Source organism: Corylus avellana, chromosome ca2 (assembly GCF_901000735.1).
Source record: "Corylus avellana chromosome ca2, CavTom2PMs-1.0".
Classification (NCBI taxonomy): Eukaryota; Viridiplantae; Streptophyta; class Magnoliopsida; order Fagales; family Betulaceae; genus Corylus; species Corylus avellana.
The window spans coordinates 50,584,569-50,607,660 of record NC_081542.1 but is presented as its reverse complement, the minus strand read 5'-3'; the positions used below and the strand labels follow the sequence as shown (position 1 = coordinate 50,607,660).

The 23,092-nt window shown below is 37.0% G+C and overlaps 3 protein-coding genes across 3 annotated transcripts; all 3 read right to left on the bottom strand.

Moving 5' to 3' along the window:
• Nucleotides 1-1,183: 1,183 nt before the first annotated feature.
• LOC132170624 (protein phosphatase 1 regulatory inhibitor subunit PPP1R8 homolog) lies at nt 1,184-3,509 on the bottom strand. Its single transcript, XM_059581670.1, has 2 exons — nt 2,605-3,509; nt 1,184-2,158 (listed from the first exon to the last, which is right to left on the bottom strand). Exons 1-2 carry the CDS (start codon nt 3,003-3,005, stop codon nt 1,357-1,359), a joined length of 1,203 nt encoding a protein of 400 aa, XP_059437653.1. The 5' UTR covers nt 3,006-3,509; the 3' UTR covers nt 1,184-1,356.
• Nucleotides 3,510-4,049: 540 nt separating this feature from the next.
• LOC132170461 (C2 and GRAM domain-containing protein At1g03370) lies at nt 4,050-11,557 on the bottom strand. Its single transcript, XM_059581453.1, has 9 exons — nt 10,634-11,557; nt 8,502-9,701; nt 7,958-8,143; nt 7,506-7,789; nt 7,262-7,378; nt 6,818-7,080; nt 5,431-5,599; nt 4,979-5,251; nt 4,050-4,871 (listed from the first exon to the last, which is right to left on the bottom strand). Exons 1-9 carry the CDS (start codon nt 10,980-10,982, stop codon nt 4,680-4,682), a joined length of 3,033 nt encoding a protein of 1,010 aa, XP_059437436.1. The 5' UTR covers nt 10,983-11,557; the 3' UTR covers nt 4,050-4,679.
• Nucleotides 11,558-12,801: 1,244 nt separating this feature from the next.
• Nucleotides 12,802-19,479, bottom strand: LOC132170242 (farnesyl pyrophosphate synthase 1). The gene is made up of 12 exons (XM_059581139.1): nt 19,271-19,479; nt 16,197-16,221; nt 15,904-16,019; nt 15,689-15,775; nt 15,475-15,591; nt 15,307-15,395; nt 14,895-14,946; nt 14,013-14,108; nt 13,573-13,617; nt 13,380-13,469; nt 13,219-13,290; nt 12,802-13,108 (listed from the first exon to the last, which is right to left on the bottom strand). The coding sequence occupies exons 1-12, from the start codon at nt 19,379-19,381 to the stop codon at nt 12,980-12,982; spliced, it is 1,029 nt and encodes a 342-aa protein (XP_059437122.1). The 5' UTR covers nt 19,382-19,479; the 3' UTR covers nt 12,802-12,979.
• Between the last annotated feature and the right edge of the window lie 3,613 nt (nt 19,480-23,092).

Sequence of the window (23,092 nt, the reverse complement as noted above, 5' to 3'; positions counted from 1 at the left end):
TCTCTTATTCTTCTAGACCCTTTGGGTCCCCCTTTTAAGTCAATGTTACATAATCGTGATTCGTGCACCGCTTAGATAGGGTCGTATATTTTACACCAATGTACGTATAATAGCCTTGTACGTGTCTTCAAGGTGCTTCTCTCCATTAATTTGTATGAAGCTATCCAATGCATTGGTAATCTAATACAAAGAATGCTAAATATTACACTTACAATCTATTAAGTTGATGTGATAGTGTTTATTAACTATTAATTTTTTTTTTTTTAATGAAAGCAGATGAACACTATCACAACAACCCAATAAAATACAAGTGGAATGTGAGTATAGTATGTAACATTGCTCATCTAATATTTTGTTAGTGAGTAATGCTATTCTTACAAACATTTAATTAATATAATAATTATGTAAACGTTATAAAATCGAGTCCACCACATATACCTAGCCTGCTAAAGAGCTTATTATTAATTAAGTATTGTATATAAGGAAATGCATTTGCAACAAGCTTCAACCACATAACACACAACACATGGACTATGGGCTATGAGCCTATGACATGTTTGCTGCCAAAATGGCAAATTGCTGACATGTTGCTACACATGGAAATTGAAAAAAACACGAGCGTTTTAGAAAACACAAGACTTAATTGGCCCAAAGGCCGAGAAAAGGGCCACGAGAAATAGCAGTTTTGAGAAGTGGTCCAAACATTGGACCAGTGTGAGAATGTCTGTCAACGGAGGGACTAGGGAGAGAAGAGAAGAAAAAGGCGAGGACCTCTTTTAAAAGAAAGTACGAGGCCTTGATCCTCATCCAGAAGGGAAGAGGTGACAGAGTGCTCGGTCGTCTCTCCAACTTGATTGGCAATTGCTATAGTGATCATTTTTGTTCTTATAGTAATTGTGCTATAATGTTCCTTGTCTGTTTCTTAGTCGTAAAAGATAAACTAAGAAACAGGGGCACACAATAATCCTGGGTAAGAATCAAGATAAACTAGTTACCAACCCAGTAGCAGTGCCACTGTGCCAGTATGTATGCACAGCCTATCACCATGAGCTTCATTGCTGTTACAACAACAAAAGCGTAACAAAAAGATGAGCTTAAAAACAACAAAAACTAAATTCCCCTCTGCCCTGGTATGGGTTATAACTGAATTGGAGATTATAAAGACCCTTGTTGAGGCATGCAATTACAACTAAAAATTGTTGATGTATTACAACATATAATATCGGCCCATTACAAAGGAAGCTCACAAAATTTCCAAAAAGGACTGCTGCTTCTCAACTCTCAATCATATTATCAAAAGCCCACAAAACAGGACGATAACACAAATCCTTCCACATCCTATTCTGTTCACTTCAGCTAGTCACCAAATAAATCATCATCACTCACATCATCAACATTACTTGAGTTTCCACTCGACATCTTCCCATGGGTGTCTTTTGTTGGATAAGCCGGTTTACCATCAGGGTATGCCCAGGAAGAACCCACTTTGACAGAAAATGATTCCCCATAGAGATCATCATAAATCCCACTTTTTGGAGTGGTTTTGACCCTGTTTAAGACTTCCTGCAGTTTATCAGTCACACCTTTTTGGGAAGTAGTAGTGTCTTCCTTCGCAGAGGACTGCTGCTTTCCTTTGGGTATCACTGTAACCTGTACAAGGTGCTCGTATTTCCCAACAAGACTTCCTTCTTTGACACCTAATGGACCAGGTTCTGTTTCTACATCCGCACCATCTGAAACCCCAACAACTTCGACCAACTCTCCCCCAAATTGATCCCTGAAGGACACTCTTAGCTTTTTTAGTCTCTTAGCAAGCCTCTCTGACTGCTGGCTGTTATCTCTTCCACCTTTAGAGCGACCAGACTCGGTCAATTTAGGCACTCGGTCAGGTTTGCTCAGACCATAACGATTTACAAGTGTGTTATAAGCCACAACAGCTTCTTCATCAGACGGATCAGGAGGTGGCTGCAAATCAATCTCTGCAGGCAGAGGAGGCCGAGGAAAAAGAGCTGCTTCATTCTTTCTCAAGATATAAGTTCTTGTTGATGCTGCAAACCGCAAAGATTGCCCAACTTCAAGTTCAACAGGGCTGTCTTTAGTCAATCGTTCGTTTGCAACAAAGGTACCATGAGCAGATCCCAAATCCATCACATAAATGCTGTAGAAAATACATGAATGCCATAGAAATAAGAAAAGAAACTTCCAAACTTAACAAAACTGAATTAAATTCAGGAAGTAAGAAGCAATCATCTCCATGTCTTTACAAGCATAAATCAAATGTTTCACCTCAGACGCACTTATAGCCCAGTGGGGCATCAACAAAACGCAAAACCAATAATGTTGAACCTCATAGAACAAACATTTCTGTTCTAGTACAGATGACAATAAAAACATCCACCTGTAAGCTCTAGATCAAACAGTACGTTCTTTTCTCTAGCAGATTATGAATTTTAAATTGATCAACCAACATCAAATAAATGAAACAAAACTTCAGCCGCACTATCCCAAAACAAGCCAATATCTTGCTTTTAATAAAAGAAACATATAACATGTAACCACATACAAAAACAATAATATCAAGATGAAGATTGAGAGACAACCAACCTTCCATTCTTGTGAGGAATGACCGCAGCGTGCTGGCGTGAAACTGAGTTATGTTCAAGCACAAAATCACAAGTTGGAAACTGTCTCCCAAAGATGTTTCTTCGCCTATCGAGAATGATCTTATCGAGAACCTCTCCGTCCTTCAAGACCTCAAGATAGTAAACCCCCGGCCGAGGCTCAATGGCCCACTCGGGAGGTTGCCAAGTCGATTGACCACCTCCCACCTGAGTCACCGGCTGGGTCTGCCCCACCTCTTGAGAAACATGGACTTCCTGGTGCTGCTGTGAGGCCTTTGGGGCCAACTGGGTATTGGTTTTGGGAGCTGAATTGTTGGGAGCCACTGAGAATGGTTCCAAGGATTGAGCTTTCTTGAACCGATCAAGACCAGCTCTTCCATACATAGCTCTTTCTATTTCCCCTAATCAATTATCTGATATACGAAATTAGTTCAGCCCAGATGCAATTTTAGCATTAGCATTGAACACACACTACAAAACCCTACCCAGAGATTCAATTTTGCAAATGCTTCACACCTATGCCTTTACGAACCCTTCGACGATCCCAACCCTAATGCTCAGATACAATTTTAGCATTAGCATCTAAAACACTTGAAAAAAAAAAAAAAAAAAAAAAACTCCCCGAAGATTCAATCTCGCACAAACCCACCCAACCTAAAACCCTAAAGTTAAAAAATTTAAGCTTAGCCTGAAGAACATGATTGATTATAAAATGTAACAGAGGGTAAAGCTAAAATAACCCATTTCAAAAAGAAACAAAAAAAAAAAAAAAAGATTTGCTCAGATTAAAGTCTAATTAGGGTTGCTGGGGTTAACAGGCTCCTCTGCGCTTAGGATTTGGGAGAGACACGAAGAGAGAGAGATTATTGGCTCCCGGTCTAAAGAATCTTTTTCCTTTTTTTTTTTTTTGTCAAAGGGGAACGGAACGGGAAAAGGATAACATAGGAAAGGAGGGACCCACTCAAAAATCCTTCTCGTGGAGCTCAACACACGCGTGTGCACTCACACGCACGCATAGGTTTTGGAGGAAGTTTTTGGGTTGAAGGATTTTTTTTTTTAAAAAAATTTAGTGTATTAAATTGATATGTTATTTTTGTATGTATGTAATGTAAGAACTAAAATTTTTTTAATTAAGCATTTCACGGCCAAACTCAAGCTTGATTGAGAAATAAGCTAACCAAATTTGAACATATAATTAAATTTAATAATGAATTTAAAGCTCAATTTGTGCTCAAAATGAATTAAACAAACCTTTACAGCCAATTATATCCTTGGTTTTTTTTTTTTTTTTTTTTTTTAAAAAAAAAAAAGGTATTTACCATTACGCTATATCCATAAAAACCATTTTAGCACATTTAAAATGACAGGTTTTGAAAGCATTTCCATAGAATTAACCATTTTCTCTTCCATTAGGATCAAGAGTGAAAAAGACCCCCTCTTATAACTTTTTTCCCTTTCAATTAGAAAAAAATAATAAATAATAATTGACATACACCATGTCAAAGTTTCTACACTTCAAAAAAGCAACATTTGTTGTATGTACATGAGGCTATTATTAGCAGCAGCAGGCGTATAACAAATACACGAGGCTTTGAACAGACGGCCGAAGAATCATCTTATGACTACTGATTCCACAAGTTAGCAATGCTAAACCTAATTATGTATTAACAACACTTGGGCATCATCTGCCAAACATCTTACAAACTTGTTACTAGAAAAATAAGCTCCAATAAATCCATGTTGTCAAAATTTGCAGCCATCCTCAGCCTGATTATGTAAAGATTATCAGTCTCCACGAGAATGGAAAGGATCCAATATTATCTGTGTCAGATCTTAAGTTCCAAATATGAGTGTAACCCCGCCGGCAATTTTGTCCCACCTGCCTTCTAACAATAAAGGGTTTTCTTGAATCTAGCTGGCTTCAGCCTCCACGGAAGAAGATGAACAGAGAAAACATCAACACTGACAGCATTTGGAAAGGTAATGCTGTAGGAATATCAGCTCTCTCCAATCAAAAGTCCATATAGTGACATACTTGGAATGCGCTAAATCCATCTGCTATCTTTCTGCAAATTCCCTCTCAACTGCACAGAAAATATCTTTCAGGCGATCTTGCAGATTTTTCAAGATGTTCTTTGTAATCCTTTTCTGATGCTTAGTGCTTTTCAGCCACGCAATCCCAAGGAATACCTGTACATTACATCCCTTTGATTTTGAGGGTAAATCCTCAATTTGGTATCTAAGGTGAAGCTGCAAAAGAAAAAAGACAGCTCAATATTGCCTACACAAGAAAAGGAGAAAATAAGTCGAACAGGAAAAACAATTGCAAAAGATACATTAAGCAGTCTAAACCATACGTTGAAATAGTCACCAAGTGGAACTCCATGGAGTGTCATAACCTCCTCAATAAGCCATCCGTTTTTATCAGAAAGTGGGGACTTTTGCTGAAAACTTGTCACCTCTCCTCTATAACGGGAAATATGTTTATCAAATCTGTAATATATTTGCCTCTCGTAGACATCGCCTTTTTCTGATTCCCATGGGGTATAAGAATAGTTAAGACAACCAACTTTCTCCATCACTCTGCGGTCCAATTCACCCCCATTGAATAACTCTGTCAAGAAACTTGTCTAGACATCACCAACAAGAAAAACTTGATGATCAGAGATAAAAGAAGACACATACAATATGCAAGGATGAAAAAACAAAATAAAATAAATTTGGGAATATGAAAGAGATGTGTGCACGCCATGCCGAAGCATGCGTGCACAGAGAGAGAGAGAGAGAGAGAGAGAGAGAAGTAGCTTACAGGAACCGAGAGAGCGGAAGAATAAACCTCAGACATGCTGACATCATCAAGGCCCAAGAAGGACCCACTTTCTTCAGTTTGGAGGCTTTTGGTTTCAGATTCTTCTTCAACTATTTGCACCTTCTGCTCAGGACTCAAGGCTCGAGCCTTCCAGAGAGCCATAATTGTCCTATTGAGAACCATCAAATGTCTTAAGTCAAAATAGGACGTTGAATTCTTCTATTGTCTTTGAATTATTACACAACCCTTACTAAGTAAACATGCATCAATTATTACTTAAGCCTGTTTACACCATTTCAAAGACAATAAAAGGAGACCAGTCAATACAGTATAAGCACCACTTCAGCAACGAGAGAGGATTATGACAAGAGAAAAAGGGTGCAGGATTGTTTAAACTTGTATCTCCTAAATATCAAATTGTTCTGCAGATGTCCAAGATAATAAAGCAAGATGAACAAAGTGGGATGTTATCTATGATGATGAACAATATGCCTCTCACATATAAGGGAAGTTATGTTGGATGGCAATAAGATCAAGCAGGCTCTAGTACAAAAATGTGGTAGTCAATAAATAACATGCCCATAGATTGGGCATATCTAGGATAAGCGTCAATTGTTCTGATATTGAACAGATCATCATAGCCCCACTAAAAGAAAACAACGATCATGGCATTATACAATGAAAGCAATCATAATTTTGAACCAAAAAAAGAAGCAAAATCCTCTTCTTACACTGAATCAGTATTTGGACATGCTCTTCAGTACAGCAGCAACACCCCACCCCACAAAGAAAATTATATATATATAAAAAAAATAAAAAAATAAAATAAAAAAGGTTCCTAGCAGCAAATATAAAATCAATAATAAAAAACTTACTAAGTACCAGATGAGCGAAAACGAGCTGAACCAGACAGGATTATATGAAAAAGAAATCCAAAATAAAGTGAAATTATCAAAAGGCGCAAATCCTAGAGTGTATTTTGAAAGCATTAAGTTACATTTGCTTCTAGAATGATCACATGAAAAGAAATTAACACTGCTGAGAAAACTGTAAACTTAGATGAAGGCACTCATTAGAAGTTACAGGAAGCGCAAAAATGGCAAAAATATGGCATAAAGTTGGTTGGAATGGTCTAGTCATGTGCAGCATACACCAAGAAGCGTGCAAGTGAAAAAAAAAAAAAAAAAAAAAAAAAAAAAAAAAAAAAAAAAAAAAAGAAACTACAGGTCTAGTTTAAGGTGCAAGAAGTCAAGACAAAAGGCCAAAGGAGATAACGAAATAGATACAATCAAACAAATAGAATGATAGAGCTAGAAAAAGAATAAGAGAAACTCCCATCTAACTCAAAGAGGTGACCATGTTATATTATAAGATCTCCATTAACTACCTATGTGCTACATTGAAGGACACAAAGGACTGGAAATGGAACTTCAGCCTGCCTTCTTCATCTTGAGTCTTTGCCCCATGCCTGGCATCCATGCCTCTGCCTGGCCGGAGAGTAATGACAATAATTGGACTGCCCATTGACGACAGAGTAGGTGGAACAACTTGGATATCTTCTATGTCCTCCCAAAGGAAAAAGAACTTTGTCCTCTGTCCGAATAAATTTGTATGAAACCCAATTATTCTTGCTGACAGAAATAGGCGGCCCTGCACAATAACAAATGCACGTTAATGACATATAACTTGGGAAGCATGCATCAGTTGAACTCATGAAAGGCAAGAATGTTAATATTCATTTTTCTCTAACTACAGCTTAAAGATATAAATAAGTTAAAAGGAAGTGTACAGTCATTAAACTTTTCAGTACTATTTAACACAGCAAGAGCACCTGCAGGGGCATTTTCCGTTTCAGGTGACATGTAAAGTCATTAATGAGAAACTCCTCTGGAGGAAGCACAAAGAGTTTTTGGAAGGCTGAATTTGTTTGAGGAGACCGCACATTTATCTACAGAAGTTTTCATTGAAATTAATAACAACTGAAGTAGAAAAGCCAAGCACAAGGCTTTAAAAAAAAAAAAAAGAAGCAGAACATAGGCAATAATGAATTTTCCGAAGCAGAACTGACCATTTACCTTCTTCCCCACCTCTTTCTCCATCTTACTTAGATACTCTTTAACAACATTGCCACCTCTAGTATTGTTCAAGAAAATTCTCAAATGAATCTTGGACTGGCATGCCTGAGCTAGCTTTCCTTGAAGAGGAACCCACACATCAGCTAGATCTGATATATTACTTTTCAGAAAATTGATTTCAGCATGTCCCAGGGATGTAGCTTCATCAAAAGGTCCATCAAAATCATAAACTTCCACATCCATCACAGAAGGAAGCTCGTTCATTGCATCAAATTCAAATATTTCTGCAAAATGCAACATGGTCACAAGAAGGAAAACAATCAGATTCAGATTATATTTATAGATAATGAACTAAATAGATTTTGATCCAACTATTGTAAAATTCACATCGTAATAGGATATAATTGTGAAGACCAAAACAATACACCAATGCAGAAGAAAATAACATTCACCATTCCATTGAGGATCAGATTTCTGGAACTTGATTGAGCTGGTTCTAGTTTTCCCATTACAAGTAAACACCACATATGGATCAGAGGACCCACTTGAATCAACAGCTGCTAAATTGATTCCTTCAATCAAGGCAACAGTCAGCAACCAGCCATCTCCTTGTGCTTTGATTCCATGATCACCACTGCCTATTATAGGATACACAGAAAACAAATCAACTCCAATATAAAAGGGACATTGCCATATAGAGGTGCTTGATTCGAGAATAAAGTGCTTAGAGGCACAGCAGAGGAATGCAAATCACATAAAGGAAAGGACAACAATTAGAAGATCCAGAAATGCTGGAAGGTGTAACTGATAAAACAACATTCAGCTCTCTGTTTCAAGTTAAAATTTACTTAAAAGCCTTCAAGTAACCTGGCTTTTTCAGTAACACAGGCAATATGGACAGCTCAGACTCTCAGATGATGAAGACAGATGATACACTTAAACAGAGGGGAGCTTGTTGTTACTAATCAAAAAGGGGAACTACCACAAGTATATTACCTTTTTGCACTCTGGCCTGCATGAAGCGTGAAATCAACCTCAGTAGCCGCTCACCTTGAAGAACCAGGACACCGCAGACTATGAATTCACCAATTGAATCAGGCAAGTCAAGCCCCACAAACTCGAGCCCTTGAATTGTGCTGGGTGTGGCCAGCCAGATGTGGACAAGCACATACAATCCCATAAAAATTGTGGAAACCACAGTAAAATTAGCAAAATACCGTACAGCCAGCTTCCAATCTGACTGGGGCTCTGCCTGCAGTGATGCCAAAACCTGTTCCTTATTTGACCCAAGTTCCTTGGAGTCAACTGGTGTAACATTCTGAGATAGTAAATTTGCATACTGCTCAAAGCTGTCCTTTATACCTTGACGAGCTCCACTTTCTATCATTCCTTTCATCATGGTGCTTTGTAGAAAATTCATTCGCCAGGATACTACCAACTGGGAACATTGTTCTCCTGATGGCAGCTCAGGCCCGGGTGTAATGCAGTAGAGCACTTCTACTTTAAAGGTGTTCCCATACATGACATCAGGAGTGCTCACGTTTGCCAAAACTGAAAAAACCTTCCCATCTGCTTTCAAATATGTCTGCTCCTCAGTTGCTTTCACAGCCTTGGTTAGCTTAGTCGCAGCCTTAATGTAAGTAACCACTCTTTTCAAAATCTCACCACCATCTTCAAATTTCCAAGATCCTAATTGCAGTTCTGTATTTCCCTGCAGGTCTGCAAAAGATTTGTAAAAACTTGAATCAGGTGAAAAGAGTAGAGAGTTCAGGTCTGGAGGTGCAATCTGATACAATTGGTCTAGAACCACTCCTCCAGGTAAATTGCTTGGAACTTCACTTCCTTGATCCTTTGACTCCATAGTCCTCATCACTTCTTCAAAAGTATCAGAAGAAGACTGATCATCAGACTTGCTATCATAAACCTCAAGTCCAGCGATTTCAGGTGCCTCCAATGATGAAGTTGAAGCTGTATCTGAATGTTTATTGAAAATCTGAGCAATCCTGCCAGCAAGGGACTTCTGTAAATAAGGCTTCTCTTCCTTGGAGGATGCAATCTCTTCAGTTCTCACTGGAGAAGTTGAGTTGGAGGGGCCATTGAAGGACCTTGAAGGTGAGTTCGACCCATGATCATCATTCCAATTCAAATCAATGAACGAATTGTTTTGAGAAAAATATATTGTTAGAAGAATTTCACCTGTAGGAAAACATAGTGAAAAAAATAAAATAAATAAAATTACAATTTCAGCAAGAAAAGTAAATACTAACCAAGAGACTATTTCAACCATGTTAGGATTTGAATTTTTAACTCCAAACCATGGAAGCAAAATCTCATTTTGACAAAAGGGCTATAGCACCTCGGTTTCATATTGGGAAGATGAATAGCCCACACAAATAGATAGTCTATAACTATACTCATGGGTGCTAAATCTTATATTGTTTACTTAGTAGGTGAGACTAGGCTTTATAAGTGATTTTAGAAAAACTACAAATTGACTAATTTTTTTGGAGTGATAGAGCAGATGTGGCTAACACTTTCCATTGATTGTTACTAATGGTATTAGAAACACCAACTAATGCAATGTGGTACTTGAGCATTGCACGACGTGGCTTTGATGAGGACATAAGATGTTTATGGGAGAGAAATTGTAACAATCCGATCCCATATTGGGAAGATGAGTAGCCCAAGCAAAGTGGGTGGTTTACATTCATAGGTGCTAAGTCTCACGTTACTTACTTATTAGCTAAGACTGAATTTTATAAGTGATTTCAAAGAAACTCCAAATTAACAATTTCTTTTGGGAAGATAGTTCAGCCGTGGCTAACACTTTCTCGGTGGTTACTAGAGCCACTACTAGGCACAGAAACTAAGTTATGCAATCCAAATTCTTAACTCAAAACACAGAAGCAAAGATCATTTTCTGGATAACACTGAGATTTGGGTATTGGCAATGAGTGATGCACTCAAACTTTTCATAAGCAAAACAGGAAAGCACATAACCAAAGTTCAGAAATACCACAAAGAGGCAATTGCAGACTTACACACAAGAACAAAGAGAAAACTTAAGCACCCAATTAGCGAAAAAAGTGAATTATTCTAACAGAAAAAACATAGAAAACAGAAATTACCACAATCCTTGTTCTTGGACTTCTTATTCTTGGGCAGAAGAGGGAACCAAGCAGGACCAAGAGACTTGTTGTCGGAATCGAAAACCTGCGAAACCGGCACCTTGAGCTGCCCAACAAAGTCGTCGTTGAAGTACTTGTCCTCGTCCAACACAGAGACGAGTAGCTCCTCCTTCAAGTCCTCGACCCTGAACCCGAATTCCTCGCCCCATTGTGGATTCAAGCTCTTCTTCACCACTTTGGTCCGCGTTCTCTGCTTCCCCAGCTGCAACCTCACGTACGGATCACTGAACCCGTTCAGATCCATTGCCGGTAAGTTCCGAGCCTCGATTACTCGCACCGAAAGCTTCATTCTTTACACATATATGAGGCTAAACAAAAAATGGTACGATTATTATGGTTGAGAGAGATTATATGGGATAATGTGGGACTTGTGTATTGTTCACTGACGCAGAAAACTCAAACGCAGAGCTCAGAAGCTGGGAATTGAAATAATTCTCCAATAGATTACAGAAGTTTATAGTATTCCGCACGCAATGCTGCGAAACTTGCCAATTTGATCATCGCCCAAAAGCAATCACAATATTTACTTGACTTGAATGCAAGTAACAGGAATTCAACAAATGAAAAGAATTTCAGGAACAAAGAAGACAAATTTTGGGTTGGAATTTAAGGGAAAAAATCAGAAATGGGAAGAAAAAAAAACCCCCAAAAAAGCCCTAAGAAGAGAAAGATAACTGGATTAATCGGAGAGAATACGGGGGGAACATTTTAGAGAAAGGTCGAAAGCGCAAAGCAGGGATAGAACTTGCAAAGCTATTAGACTTTTCAGAAGAACTGTTCCGCGCGTATGATGTTGGACTGGTTGACTTTCGTTAAAAAATTTCACAATAATAAGAAGATTAGGCTTAGGGATGCTTTTGGTTTGGGGATTTGGCAGAGAATTAAATAGTTTTGATGTGAACAATTTTGCTTTATCTATTCAAAGACCACACCTTTCTCAGTCAGTCGGTCCGTCCCATTTACTACGCACCCTCTTCAATTATTGCTCTGCTTTACTCCCTCGTCCGTATTTGCCACGCTTTTTAGATATTTTTATATCTTATGCACACCCTACACCGACGACTTCTGGTTTTTTCTATACATTCGTACAAAGAAAGGAAGAGAATTTTAATTAGTAGCTTCTATTTTATAAGACATGATTCATAGTCGATTGAACTATCTCTTGGAGACACACCGACGATATTTTTTCAAAGTGATTAAAGTTTTGTGAGGAGTATTAATTAGTATTACTTACTAAATAATTAAATTTAGAGCAATTAATATTATATATTTATATTCATATTTTATTCAATTTAATAAAATAAAAGTAATATGATCGTGCATTTAATATATATCATTAATTGCTCTTAAATTTAACTGTATTTAATTTAATATTTATAGTAGCGTCTCCTATGTACTAAAATAAATATTTGAGGTGAGAAAAGTCAAAGATGGATGTAATTTTAATTTAATGCATGTTTCCTAGATATCATAAGAGGAAAATGCAGTACAACTTGGACCAATTATCTCATGGCGAGATGTTCCAACTTGTTGACTTGTTGGTGTATTAATTAACTAAACTAGTTTAATTAATGGACCACAATGGGAAAGGCTGGGATCCTAAGCAATCATTTGTTCTTTAGTGAGAGTCGTGAGCCTTATTTTCTAAAAGACAAATCCTAGAGAATACTTTTTCCTTTTGTTTTTTTTATTTTATTTTGCAAAATGTTGCCTTTTGGACAACACCTATGATTAATAATGTGGATTCCTCATGCTATTTTGGTAACAATGAGAGCCAACAATTTGTGTACTGCTCATTCTAGAGCTGGAGCCATCAACACTCATGCAAATATGGATCATATTTGCCTAATTATATTGGCTCCAATCTGATTTACGTATGAAAGTACTACTATTTTTTTCACCCATTTTTCACGCTCGTTTCTAATTGGCTACTTGTTTCTAATCGGTTTAAGTGACGTGTTTAATTAAGTGAGTAGTTTTTTTTTTTTTTTTTGAAATGGTTGACATGTGAGTGAAGCCACTTAAAACACGTCCTACTAGCCCGTATGCGATGAGCGTGAAAATTAGCATTTATGAAGCATTCACAAATGGCCAATATAAATTCAAAGTAAAAAATTACTCGTGTTTTATTTGGAAATGGAAACTAAACCAGCAGCAACAAAAATGTTTACAGGAATATATAGGATAAAAAAAGATTATTCTTCTTCAAATGGAAAAATAGAAATACAAATCAAGGTGAAAGGTTGAGAATATTCCCCACCTTCCAACCGCTGCTTAACTCCTTCTCTACTTTTGCCTCTTGTATATTTTACCCAAGAATGACTTCAACACTGCCTGCACTGCTTTGCTTGGATGAGCTTCAATGGAGGCTGTCAACTTCTCATAGCTCTTGCTCTCAAACTCCGCAAATACACCCTATCAAATTGGTATTAGAGAAAATATACATCATAAGAGCAAGAGAATTATGAAGTTTCATGCTCCGGTAACATATTTTAAGGATTTACTTTATAAGATTAAGCTCAAACCTGAAGATCAAGCTCTTTGTAGAGGGCCTTTACGTTTGCGACATTAGCTGGGTCTGATTTCCCATAGTTCTCCTGAAAACAAACATAATACATGAGCAAATTAATCCCAATATTAATGAGGAAACAATGACAATAGTTATAAAGAAAAATCGAGCTCTTACATATAACACTTTCTTCTGTTCTTCACTGCTTAGCTCCAGTGCTTTTACCACCAACCAAGAGCACTTAAAATCTTCAATATCTGTTCCTATCTGATACCAAAAAGGAATCCAGTAAAAACTCAAATTCAACATATGGACCAGAAATTTTTCTTTTTCAAATATTTATCGATAAATACATCATGCTGGATCTCACCTTGCCAATTTTTTCAGGATCACCAAAGCAATCCAAATAATCATCCTACAAAGGAGAGAAAAAGCAGATATTGATATTAACAACAAAAGTCTATTTAAGCAAATAAAAAATGTTAACACACATACACTTCAAAGTGACTTAATTTGCCTTGTTGGAGTGATTCTAAAAGAATAAAACAAAAATAAACAAGTAAATGAATAACATAACATCATTAAGCTAATACAATTTTGGTTATTTATTACTAAAGCAGTTCAGGAAATTTATAACACTTCCAACTAAAACAATTATCATTGTTGCAAATTTCAAAATATTTACGTAATACAGTCCCTAAACCCGAAATTTTCAAATGAGCTAAATCCAACACTTTGTATCTCAGTTCTCAACACCTGTATGCGCTAGGGAGAGAAATTAAATTACGATTTTTTTTCGCAAAAAGTTACCTGCACTTGAAAGTAGACCCCCATCTCAACAAGAATGTTCTTCACATCAATATGGTTGTCCAGATTCTCACCCGAAATAAGCAATGCACATGCAACCTGAGTAGATTCATGGAAATTGAACAGCAAATAGTCAACCAATGACAACATTTCCATGTCAACAACAAAACTGTCCTAGGATCACATGTCATTGTGAGAAAGTAGTTGCATGATGCGGTTACTATGGCAAAGTATAAAATGGTATTAGCTTGCTTTTTGGTGTAGAGTGAGTCACGTCTAGTAGGGTGGTAGAGTTGTTTGCTAGCTGGAGAAGTCAGTTGAGAAGCTAGTGCATTTTAGAAGCTTGGAGGATGGTTCCTTTGTACATAAAGTGGTGTATTTGGAGAGAGTGGAATGCGAGGAGCCTTGAAGAATGTGAGAAACCGGTATTAGAGTTAAATGTTGATATGTTCAAATTTCTTTATGCTTGGATGGCGGCTTACCATTGTTCTTGTTTTTCTAATTTTACTGAATTTCTAGACTTGTGTTCTTTTAAAAAAAAAAAAAAAAAAAATTAGGAGTTTCTCTTATGTAGTTCATGTGTGCTTGAGGGGTGTCCCTCTATGCTTTCTATTAAGATTGATTACTTAAAAAAATAGACTTCTCAAACAATTAGTCGATATTGCTTTAAGAGTAGGTCACTAAAGTCAATATATGGTGGAACAAGGAGCTAATATGTTCCGTCAAACTTCAAACACAAGGTATTGGGGCTAATGCAGGGCAATGTCAAAAAAGACAGAGATGCAAGCTGATATAAAAGTCTTTCAAGAATATGCTATAACAAAGAGGATCCACTAATGATCCAGCTAATTTATGCTTTTATTTTTGGCAAAGATTTATACTCACCGAAAGGTAAAATGAGTAGTAGGCAGTCTTGTACTGAACAATGCGGCGGTGACTGCATGAGATATCAAACATGTTAGGGAGAACATTAGATAAAAGAGGAATCGCAACAGTGATGGAAAGCGTATATTCCTGCTTAATAACACTTACCAAAAAAGAAATTAAATCAAAAAGAGACTCATATAGCTTATTTACCAAGGAATCCAGAACTCAAGCCATACACACTTCCCTATTTCCCACTTAAGGAGATTACATTGTCTATAGCATCTGTCACTGTACTTTCAGGCACCAATTCTTAAAATGAATTAGTCAATATCTTGCTAAATATTATGATTTTTTTTAACCGGTTCATGCATTGTTTTCTTAAGCATAGACATTATTTTCTTAGCATAGACCCTTCACAATTTTTACTCACACTGACAAATTGTATTTGGACAGATCTTTTGCTCCTTCATGTGTAGTAATCAAATCTATCATCTGTCCCGAAGCGGTCTGAAACTCCACCTATGCAAAGCACAAGTAAACTTTTAGAATATAACCTAAACGAGATCTAATTAAGAAAAATGCTGTGCAAGTCAACTACCTCGTTAAACAGATCAAGCAGTTCCACATAGTAAGCCTTATCCCTGAAGTGTTTCCTAAGAATCCTGGGAATATGGTTTCGAAGTAGAACCCCATCATTTACTGCAATCATACCAACCTAGAACAGACAGATCAACAGTCAATTGCTTTACCCACAGTGAAAACCTCAAAAAATAATTAAAGTAAACTAGAACATGTTCACGGTTGGCACAGACATTTGGCACTCTGAACCAGCAAGGTTGACCACGCCGTGTGTGAGAGTTATCCATAATATCATCAAGAACAAGAAAATATGCCTGGAGCTGCAAATATTTTTATCACAAAATCATATGTTAGTATGTAATTTACCTGCCAAATGCTGAAACATTCAATGAACAAGATTTATCTACATAAAGAATATATGAATAGGAGAGGTTTAATATTGCCATACCCATTCAATACACCAACCAAGAGCACTTGCAAGGAAAATTTCATCTTCAGTTAATTCCTTTCCTTCTTTCAACAATTTGTAGCTGTCAATAACAGACAAACCCCTGTTCAACTTCCCTGCAAGATAGTGTATAATTGCATAGCTATTTTAGTAAGACACGTTTCTTTAAAAAGTATTTCCTTAATTCACCCATTTCATTTCCTTTTATGGCTAAAGTTTAAGACAGACTGATACTTCAAATGAAATACATAGCAGAAAAGTGCAACAGTTTTAAAGATATCCTCAATTCCCACCTCCGGGCACATTGTACTCGAGCATCTGAAATGGAGAGAATAAACAAGATAGTCAGAAAAAAACTGCATAATTTTAAGAAACAGCTCATATGCACTCGCACTCGCACTTAGAGAGAGAGAGAGTGAGAGAGAAGTTAATTATGAAGTCATGTAATCATGTTTAAGACTTAAATAGTAAAATCAACAATTAGTAATGGAAGAGGTCATTAAGATTTTGAAGTGCACAAGAAAAAAGGCAACTCTTTAAATGCTGGACACAAATCAATAACTGTGAATATGAATAGCATTATGCTCACTTATATAAGCATTTGCTGGAATGCCATACTTCTACATTTTTCACCCTTAATATGAAGTGAATTTGCTTTCAATGGGAACATCTTGGTCAATTTGCTATAATCACCACTTTCAAAACATCTTGTGTATGGATTTAACAACCAGAATAAAAGAAGGAAGGATTTCTCTTGAGAGAGGAGCTCCAAGAGACAAAAAAAAAAAACCTTCTTATCAAATATCAATGTGGAAAACCAAACAAAACCTGAATTTACCTTTTCTTTTGTGGGGGAATTGGAACTAAAACTAGCTCTCCTATTTCGCAGTTTCCAGTGTTATTATTACTAGCACATAACCCGCGCTTAAAAGGCACATTAAATTCTTAACCTCATTAGGTTAATCACTTCACACTATTTTCTTCAACATAGAAAATGGAACCATAGGCATTTTTAGTCTTTGCGGTTTGGAGATGTGACAAATAGTTTCATGATATTTAAAAGTGACAAAACACGCAACAAAGGAATAGATGTGAACTAAGGTTTCATCTTTAGCAGATCCCCCTCATCCTCTTCTCCCCCCACCCTAGAGTTAGCCTATTTACTTGATGTCCCTTGCTCTTTGAGCGTTTTCTTCCTCTCCCTCCCTCTCCACCCCTTTTCTGATTTTAGGGTTTTTTTGGAGGCAGATCTTCCACCCTTCTCCATCCGCTACGTCGGTTGCTGGGTCAGGTTTAGCTCTGGTTCGTGTCATCCCTGCCCGATCAACCGCCCCGTCGCTTGGTCCACCCCGACGCGTGCTCCACCACCTTGCTACCCAGATCTGCCAGTGCCCATCACAACCTTTGCATTGGATCTATCTCTCCGGATGTGGTTTGATTTCGGTTCTCTCCGGCTGTTTTTTTTATTTCGTTTCTGGTTGGTTTATTTCCTTTCCTTTATGTCCGTCTTTTGTCGTGTATTTTGGTGTGTTGTTTTTGTTGCCTTGCTTGTTTGTCTCACTTTGTGGGTGATACTCTTGGGGGATTCACTCAAACTCTCTCCCCCCTCCCCCCAGTTTGTTTTGTGTGCAACGCCGATCTCCTCCGTGCCCGCTCTGTCGCCCACTGTCCGCTGTCGGGTCTTTTCTCGTGTCCCCCCGCGATGAGCTCCAATGCCACCTTCAGCGTCAGTTTCCGACCAGCACGCAATCAGCTTCCTTCCAGCTGCCGTTTCCCACTTAGTGTGATTCTCTGGTATTTTACCTATTCTGTTGGTTTTCATTTGTTGTTTGTCCCTTTTTTTCTATTATGTTTTGTATTTCTGTTTTAGTCATTTTATTTTCCTGTACGCTTTTATTTCCCCTTTTTGCTTGTAATAAGGCTCTATCCCCTCTCGATCTACATGCCGATGCCCTCTGGGTTATTTGCTATGGTCCAGACCTTTGGGTTGTGGATGTGAACGTTATCCTGACTTTCAGATTGAAGAGGAAGAGTTTCAATTGGGGGTTTGCCTACCCTCAGTTCCGAGGAATAAGTACTACCTATGCATTAGTCTGAATCTGTTTGGCACAGATCTGTTTTTTAATATGAAGATTAGTCATGGGTTAGTGGATTGGTTTTGGGTCTGGAATGTAATAGGTCATTTGTGACGCTTGTAACCTCGTAGTTTTGGCTATGGTTGCTTATAAGAGATTTATGCTCATGATTTCTATGAATGATACTGATATGGAATCCCTTAAAAAAAAATAAATAAATAACCTCATTAATAGCAGTTTTACTAATTTAGACTAAATTTAATGTGCATTTTAAATATTTATAGACACTTGGTACTATTTTACATGAGTTGAAAGATATTTCCTCCATACCAGTTTGGAGGAAATTTCTGTCCAATCAAAATATATCAAAATTGTGTTCCCGTATGAGTAATTTAAAATGAAAAGGCTATAAAGAAAAAAGAAATATATATATATATATATATATATATATATATATATATATATAGTAAAGTATAAAGGAAAAAAATTAGTAATTTAAATTATTGTTGGTGTGAAAAGAAAAAAAAAACGTGGAGAGAGAGAGGAAAAAAAAAGAGACATAGAGAGAGAGAAAATGGAGAGAGTGAACCGATTTAACTTTTAATCGGTTCAGTTTTTAAAACTGTGAGTAAAAAAACCAGTTTAGTAATTTATATATATATATATATATATATATATGATAATTCAATTTATATTATTTGTTTCCTTATTTGATTCGGACATTAATAATATTTAATTTATATATGAAAAGCTCTTGAAATATAATTAACGCAATTAATTACGCTAATTAATAATAAGTTTTTTATTTAAAAAACAGGTTAAAAAATTATAATTTATAAAACCGGTTTATCCTTTAAAAAAAATTAGTTCACGCTACCTCACTTCACATATATATATATATATATATGTGTGTGTGTGTGTGTGTGTGTGTGTGTGAAGTGAGACCAAATCTAAAATCTGTAATTCTTAGCAAATGAATTTTACCATCCACATTCTCTATCACTCTATGTTTCCTGTAACTCAAGCCAACCTGATTTCCAAAATCAGTCATTCAACCCAGAATCATTCTCATTTTAGCTTTACTGCGTTTCATGTTTGCAAGTATAAATGCGCATAACGTAAAAGGAAGTTCACACAAATCACTAAAATAATGACATCCCAAGAACCAATTTCCTATAAAGCAATCAAACTATCAGAGTAAATGATTAAAAAATAGAAATTAGAAAGAAAAAAAATATAACAGAGCTCAGAGAAAGCAAATGGGATGTAAGAAGGAATGGGAAAAGACGTACCCGGTCCACCCATTGCCGAGAATCATGGGTCCACTCGAAAGCAGGGTCCTCAAGGAGCTCGGATTTCAGAACCGAGTATACCTTCAGAAACGTTGACTTCAGATCCGCCATTTGATACCCGCACAGAGCTTCCACAGAGAGAGAGAGAGAGAGAGAAAGAGAGCAGAGCCTAAGAAAACAGAGAGAAGTGTTTTTGAACGCGAACGAGAAGTTTAAAAATGAGGCGACGTGTTGGTATAAATTGCACGGTTTGCCATTACTTTAGTAAAGGAATATTTTAATTATGTGCCTAATTTAGAAAAAGGTTTTGGGCCCACAGGTATAAACCACGAGATGTTTTAGTGGATGCGCATCAATGAAGTCGGGTCTTTAACCAACAAATTACAAAAGTTGTAAAGTATAAAGATCTGCCCTTTCTCTCTCTTTTGTCGATGGTTCAATTTTAATGTTCATTTTAAGAATTGCACATTATTTAAAAATGCATATTTTATTTACATTGTCACGTTTCAAATTTAATGAAAATTGATTTTTTTTTTTGACATATCGACACAAGAGGAAGAGAGAAATTCAAATTAGTAACTTTCGCTTCATTAGGCGTGGTCCCAACCGATTGAACTACCTCTTTGAGACAATGAACAATTAAGCATATGATAACTTGATTTTTTTAAAACATGAAGCTATTTTTTTTTTTTTTTAATAGCACTCTCAAACAAAATGCTTTCTACGATTTTGTTCCAAACGCATCCCATGTTCCCAACAGAGAAGATAGCATCTGCGTTAGTACAGCCCATTAGAAACTATAATTATAATACAAATCGATCTCACACGATTTAATCAAGTCTAGATTTTTGTGTCTAGCTTGCACGTTCCACGAATTTGTATTTTATTTCTTGCAAATTGAAATTGCAATCCACATTTACCAATAATAATATGAGGAAGAAGGGCAGTGTCGTAGTTTGCAACATAATTTGAGGTCATAAGTTAAAAAGCAAAGGAATTTCCGAAGTTATTGTACTCTCCATTGTCTCATAGTCCAAACTCAACTGTCCGGTCTGTCCACACCTCGAAGAAGAAATCGAAACGGCCAGCTCGTGACTGGTGACACGTGGGTTTTAAGTGATTGCTGGGTTGAACAGAGAGATTCGCGTATTTGTCTTCGATAATGACACCCCATGGAACCTCAAATTGCTTCACGTGAGCCACGTTGATGCCTCGTGCTCGGATGGAACTACAATCTGCTGCATCGGAACTATGTCCAACCCTAGCCGTCCAGGGTCAAACAATTTCGGTCAAAGGTGGGGTTCCAGCATCCGATGGTTGAGATTGGTTTACATGATGTGGTAGTATGTATGACGTGGGAGTAAAAACCAATGAACCATCAACCTTCAATACACCCTATTTTATTGGGGTTGCATGAGCTCCACACGGTTCATTATTCAAATAATCAAAGCCAATGTGTGAAGTATATCCATGACTTTCGTGATGCGAGTGCGATCCTCTTATAAAAAGAGATTCCTTATTCCATTATTTTGTAGATAAATGTTATAGTCCATCTCATAATATTTTTTTTTTTTTGTTTTTTTTTTTTTTTATATGTTGTTTAAAGAAGTTGACGTGAACGTGTCACCTAAACAATAATATTAGAAAATAAATACTTGAAAATATTTCAAAGCATTTTACTATTTTTTATATCATTTTAGTCAACTATATATATATATATATATATATATAGGTGATAGGTGATAAGTGATTCTCTTCAACAGTAGATAAGCGATGGATTTGTTCAATATTGTCCTTCCTGCATATTAGAACAAATAATTAATTTAAATAGAGAAATAAAAGAGATAAAACACGAACAAATAATTAATTTAAATAGAGAAATAAAGGAGATAAAACACAGAGAGATTTTATGTGGTTCAGCCAATAGCCTACGTTCACACATTAAAGCTTTTTATTAGCCACATCTTTTCTTTTCACAGTTTCTCACGTGCTTTCTTCTTTTTTTTTTTTTTTTTTGAGGAAAAATCAACTTTTCATTAGAATATCACGTGCCAAGAGCAATATGCTCCAGCACAAGAGTCTCTTCAATACAAGCAGGAGGCTCATGCCAAATTTGATCCACTGCATGTCGTACAGCGTATTTAGAAAGGAGATGTGCAGCCTTATTCCCCTCTCTTTTCACAAAAGTCATCTGCCACTGGTCCAACTCCTGAAGCTCCACCTTGATGTCCTCTATAACGTGTCCCAAGCTACTTCTATCTGCTAGTGCGCAGTTGACAGCATCAATAATACATTTTGCATCTCCCTCCAGATGAACATGAGTGAGTCCCAAATCCTTGCACTGCCGAATAGCCAATAGAGCAGCCATGGCTTCAGCCCCAGCCGGAGGAAGATTCCCCGGCTTGACCCCACACCGAGCTGCTAGTAAACCTCCAGTCTGGTCTCGAATAACAACACCCAAGCCCATGCGACCAGCCTTAGTATCCAGAGAAGCGTCCCAATTTGCTTTGAACCAGCCCGGACTAGGAGCCATCCAAACATTCACCCGTTGATGTTCCCTGACCAGAGTATCCTCGTCCCCCTTCGTCTGAGCTTTTTTAAAATCTTCCACAGCCCGTTCAGCTTGTAACAACATTGCTTGTGGGTGGGAGAAAGGTCCTCCGTGCAGGATTTCATTCCGTCGCAACCAAAGACGTCTAGCCAACCCTGCAAACAGAGCCATTTCTTCAATATTACACTTGCTAAACATTCCTTCAACCACTTGCAAAAAACTCGGCCCGGTAAAATTGCTCTTTTGAAATTTTTTTCCTCCCATACCCCACAAGTCCATCGCTGCTGGACAGTGCCACAAAACGTGAAGCCCAGTTTCCACCATATAACCACACAGCGGACAGGCAGGGTCTGTAATGATTTTCCTCTTGTGCAAATTCTCACGAGTGGGTAAGATATCATGACATGCTCGCCACAAGAAATTCTTTTCGGTATTAGGAATTGGCAAAGCCCATAATTTACGCCAGATGTCATTTCCCCTGTTAGAGGAGCATTCGGCCATGCTCTGGGAAGTAAGCTCTTTCTGTAAGAAATAAGCACTCCTCACTGAAAAACCCCCATTTGCTGTCCCCCTCCATATGAGCATATCTGGCTGATTTGTACTACTGAGAGGAATTGTTTGAATTAGAAGAGCTTCCTCCTTCGAAAATATTTGTTCCAGAAGGGGTACATTCCACCATTTCAAGTCTGTATCAATGAGCTCCCTGACAGTAGCTTCCGAATGTAACACCCGAGTAGGAGAGCAGACTCGATAAGTGCTTGGATTTGGCATTTTTTTTTCTTTTTTTTTTTTTAATTTTTTTTAATTTTTTAATTTTTTTAAAAAATAAAAATTAATGCCTAAAACGACGTCGTTTTAGGTTGGGTAATTTTAGGACACAAAACGACGTAGTTTTGGGGAAGGGTAAAATGGGTATAAAACATTCAAAACGACGTAGTTTAATGTTAAAGGGGTCCAAAGTGAGAGAAAATAGAAGTTCAGGAGGCTTAAATGAGAGTTTTGGAAATTCAGGGGGGCTTTTCAAATCGGCTGAAACTTCAGGGGGGTTTTTTGAAGTTTTCCCAAAAATTAAAAATACTTTTAAGGGTTTAAAAAGCTTAAAAATGACAAAAACACGCTTTTTTTTCAATATATATATATATATTTTTACTTAAAAATTTTATTTTTTATTTTTCAAAACGCAATATCAAAGATGCTATTAAGCAATAGAAGAACCGATGAGAGATGGTTCTGTGTATATAGACGTTTTGTACATTTATAGATACCGCTAG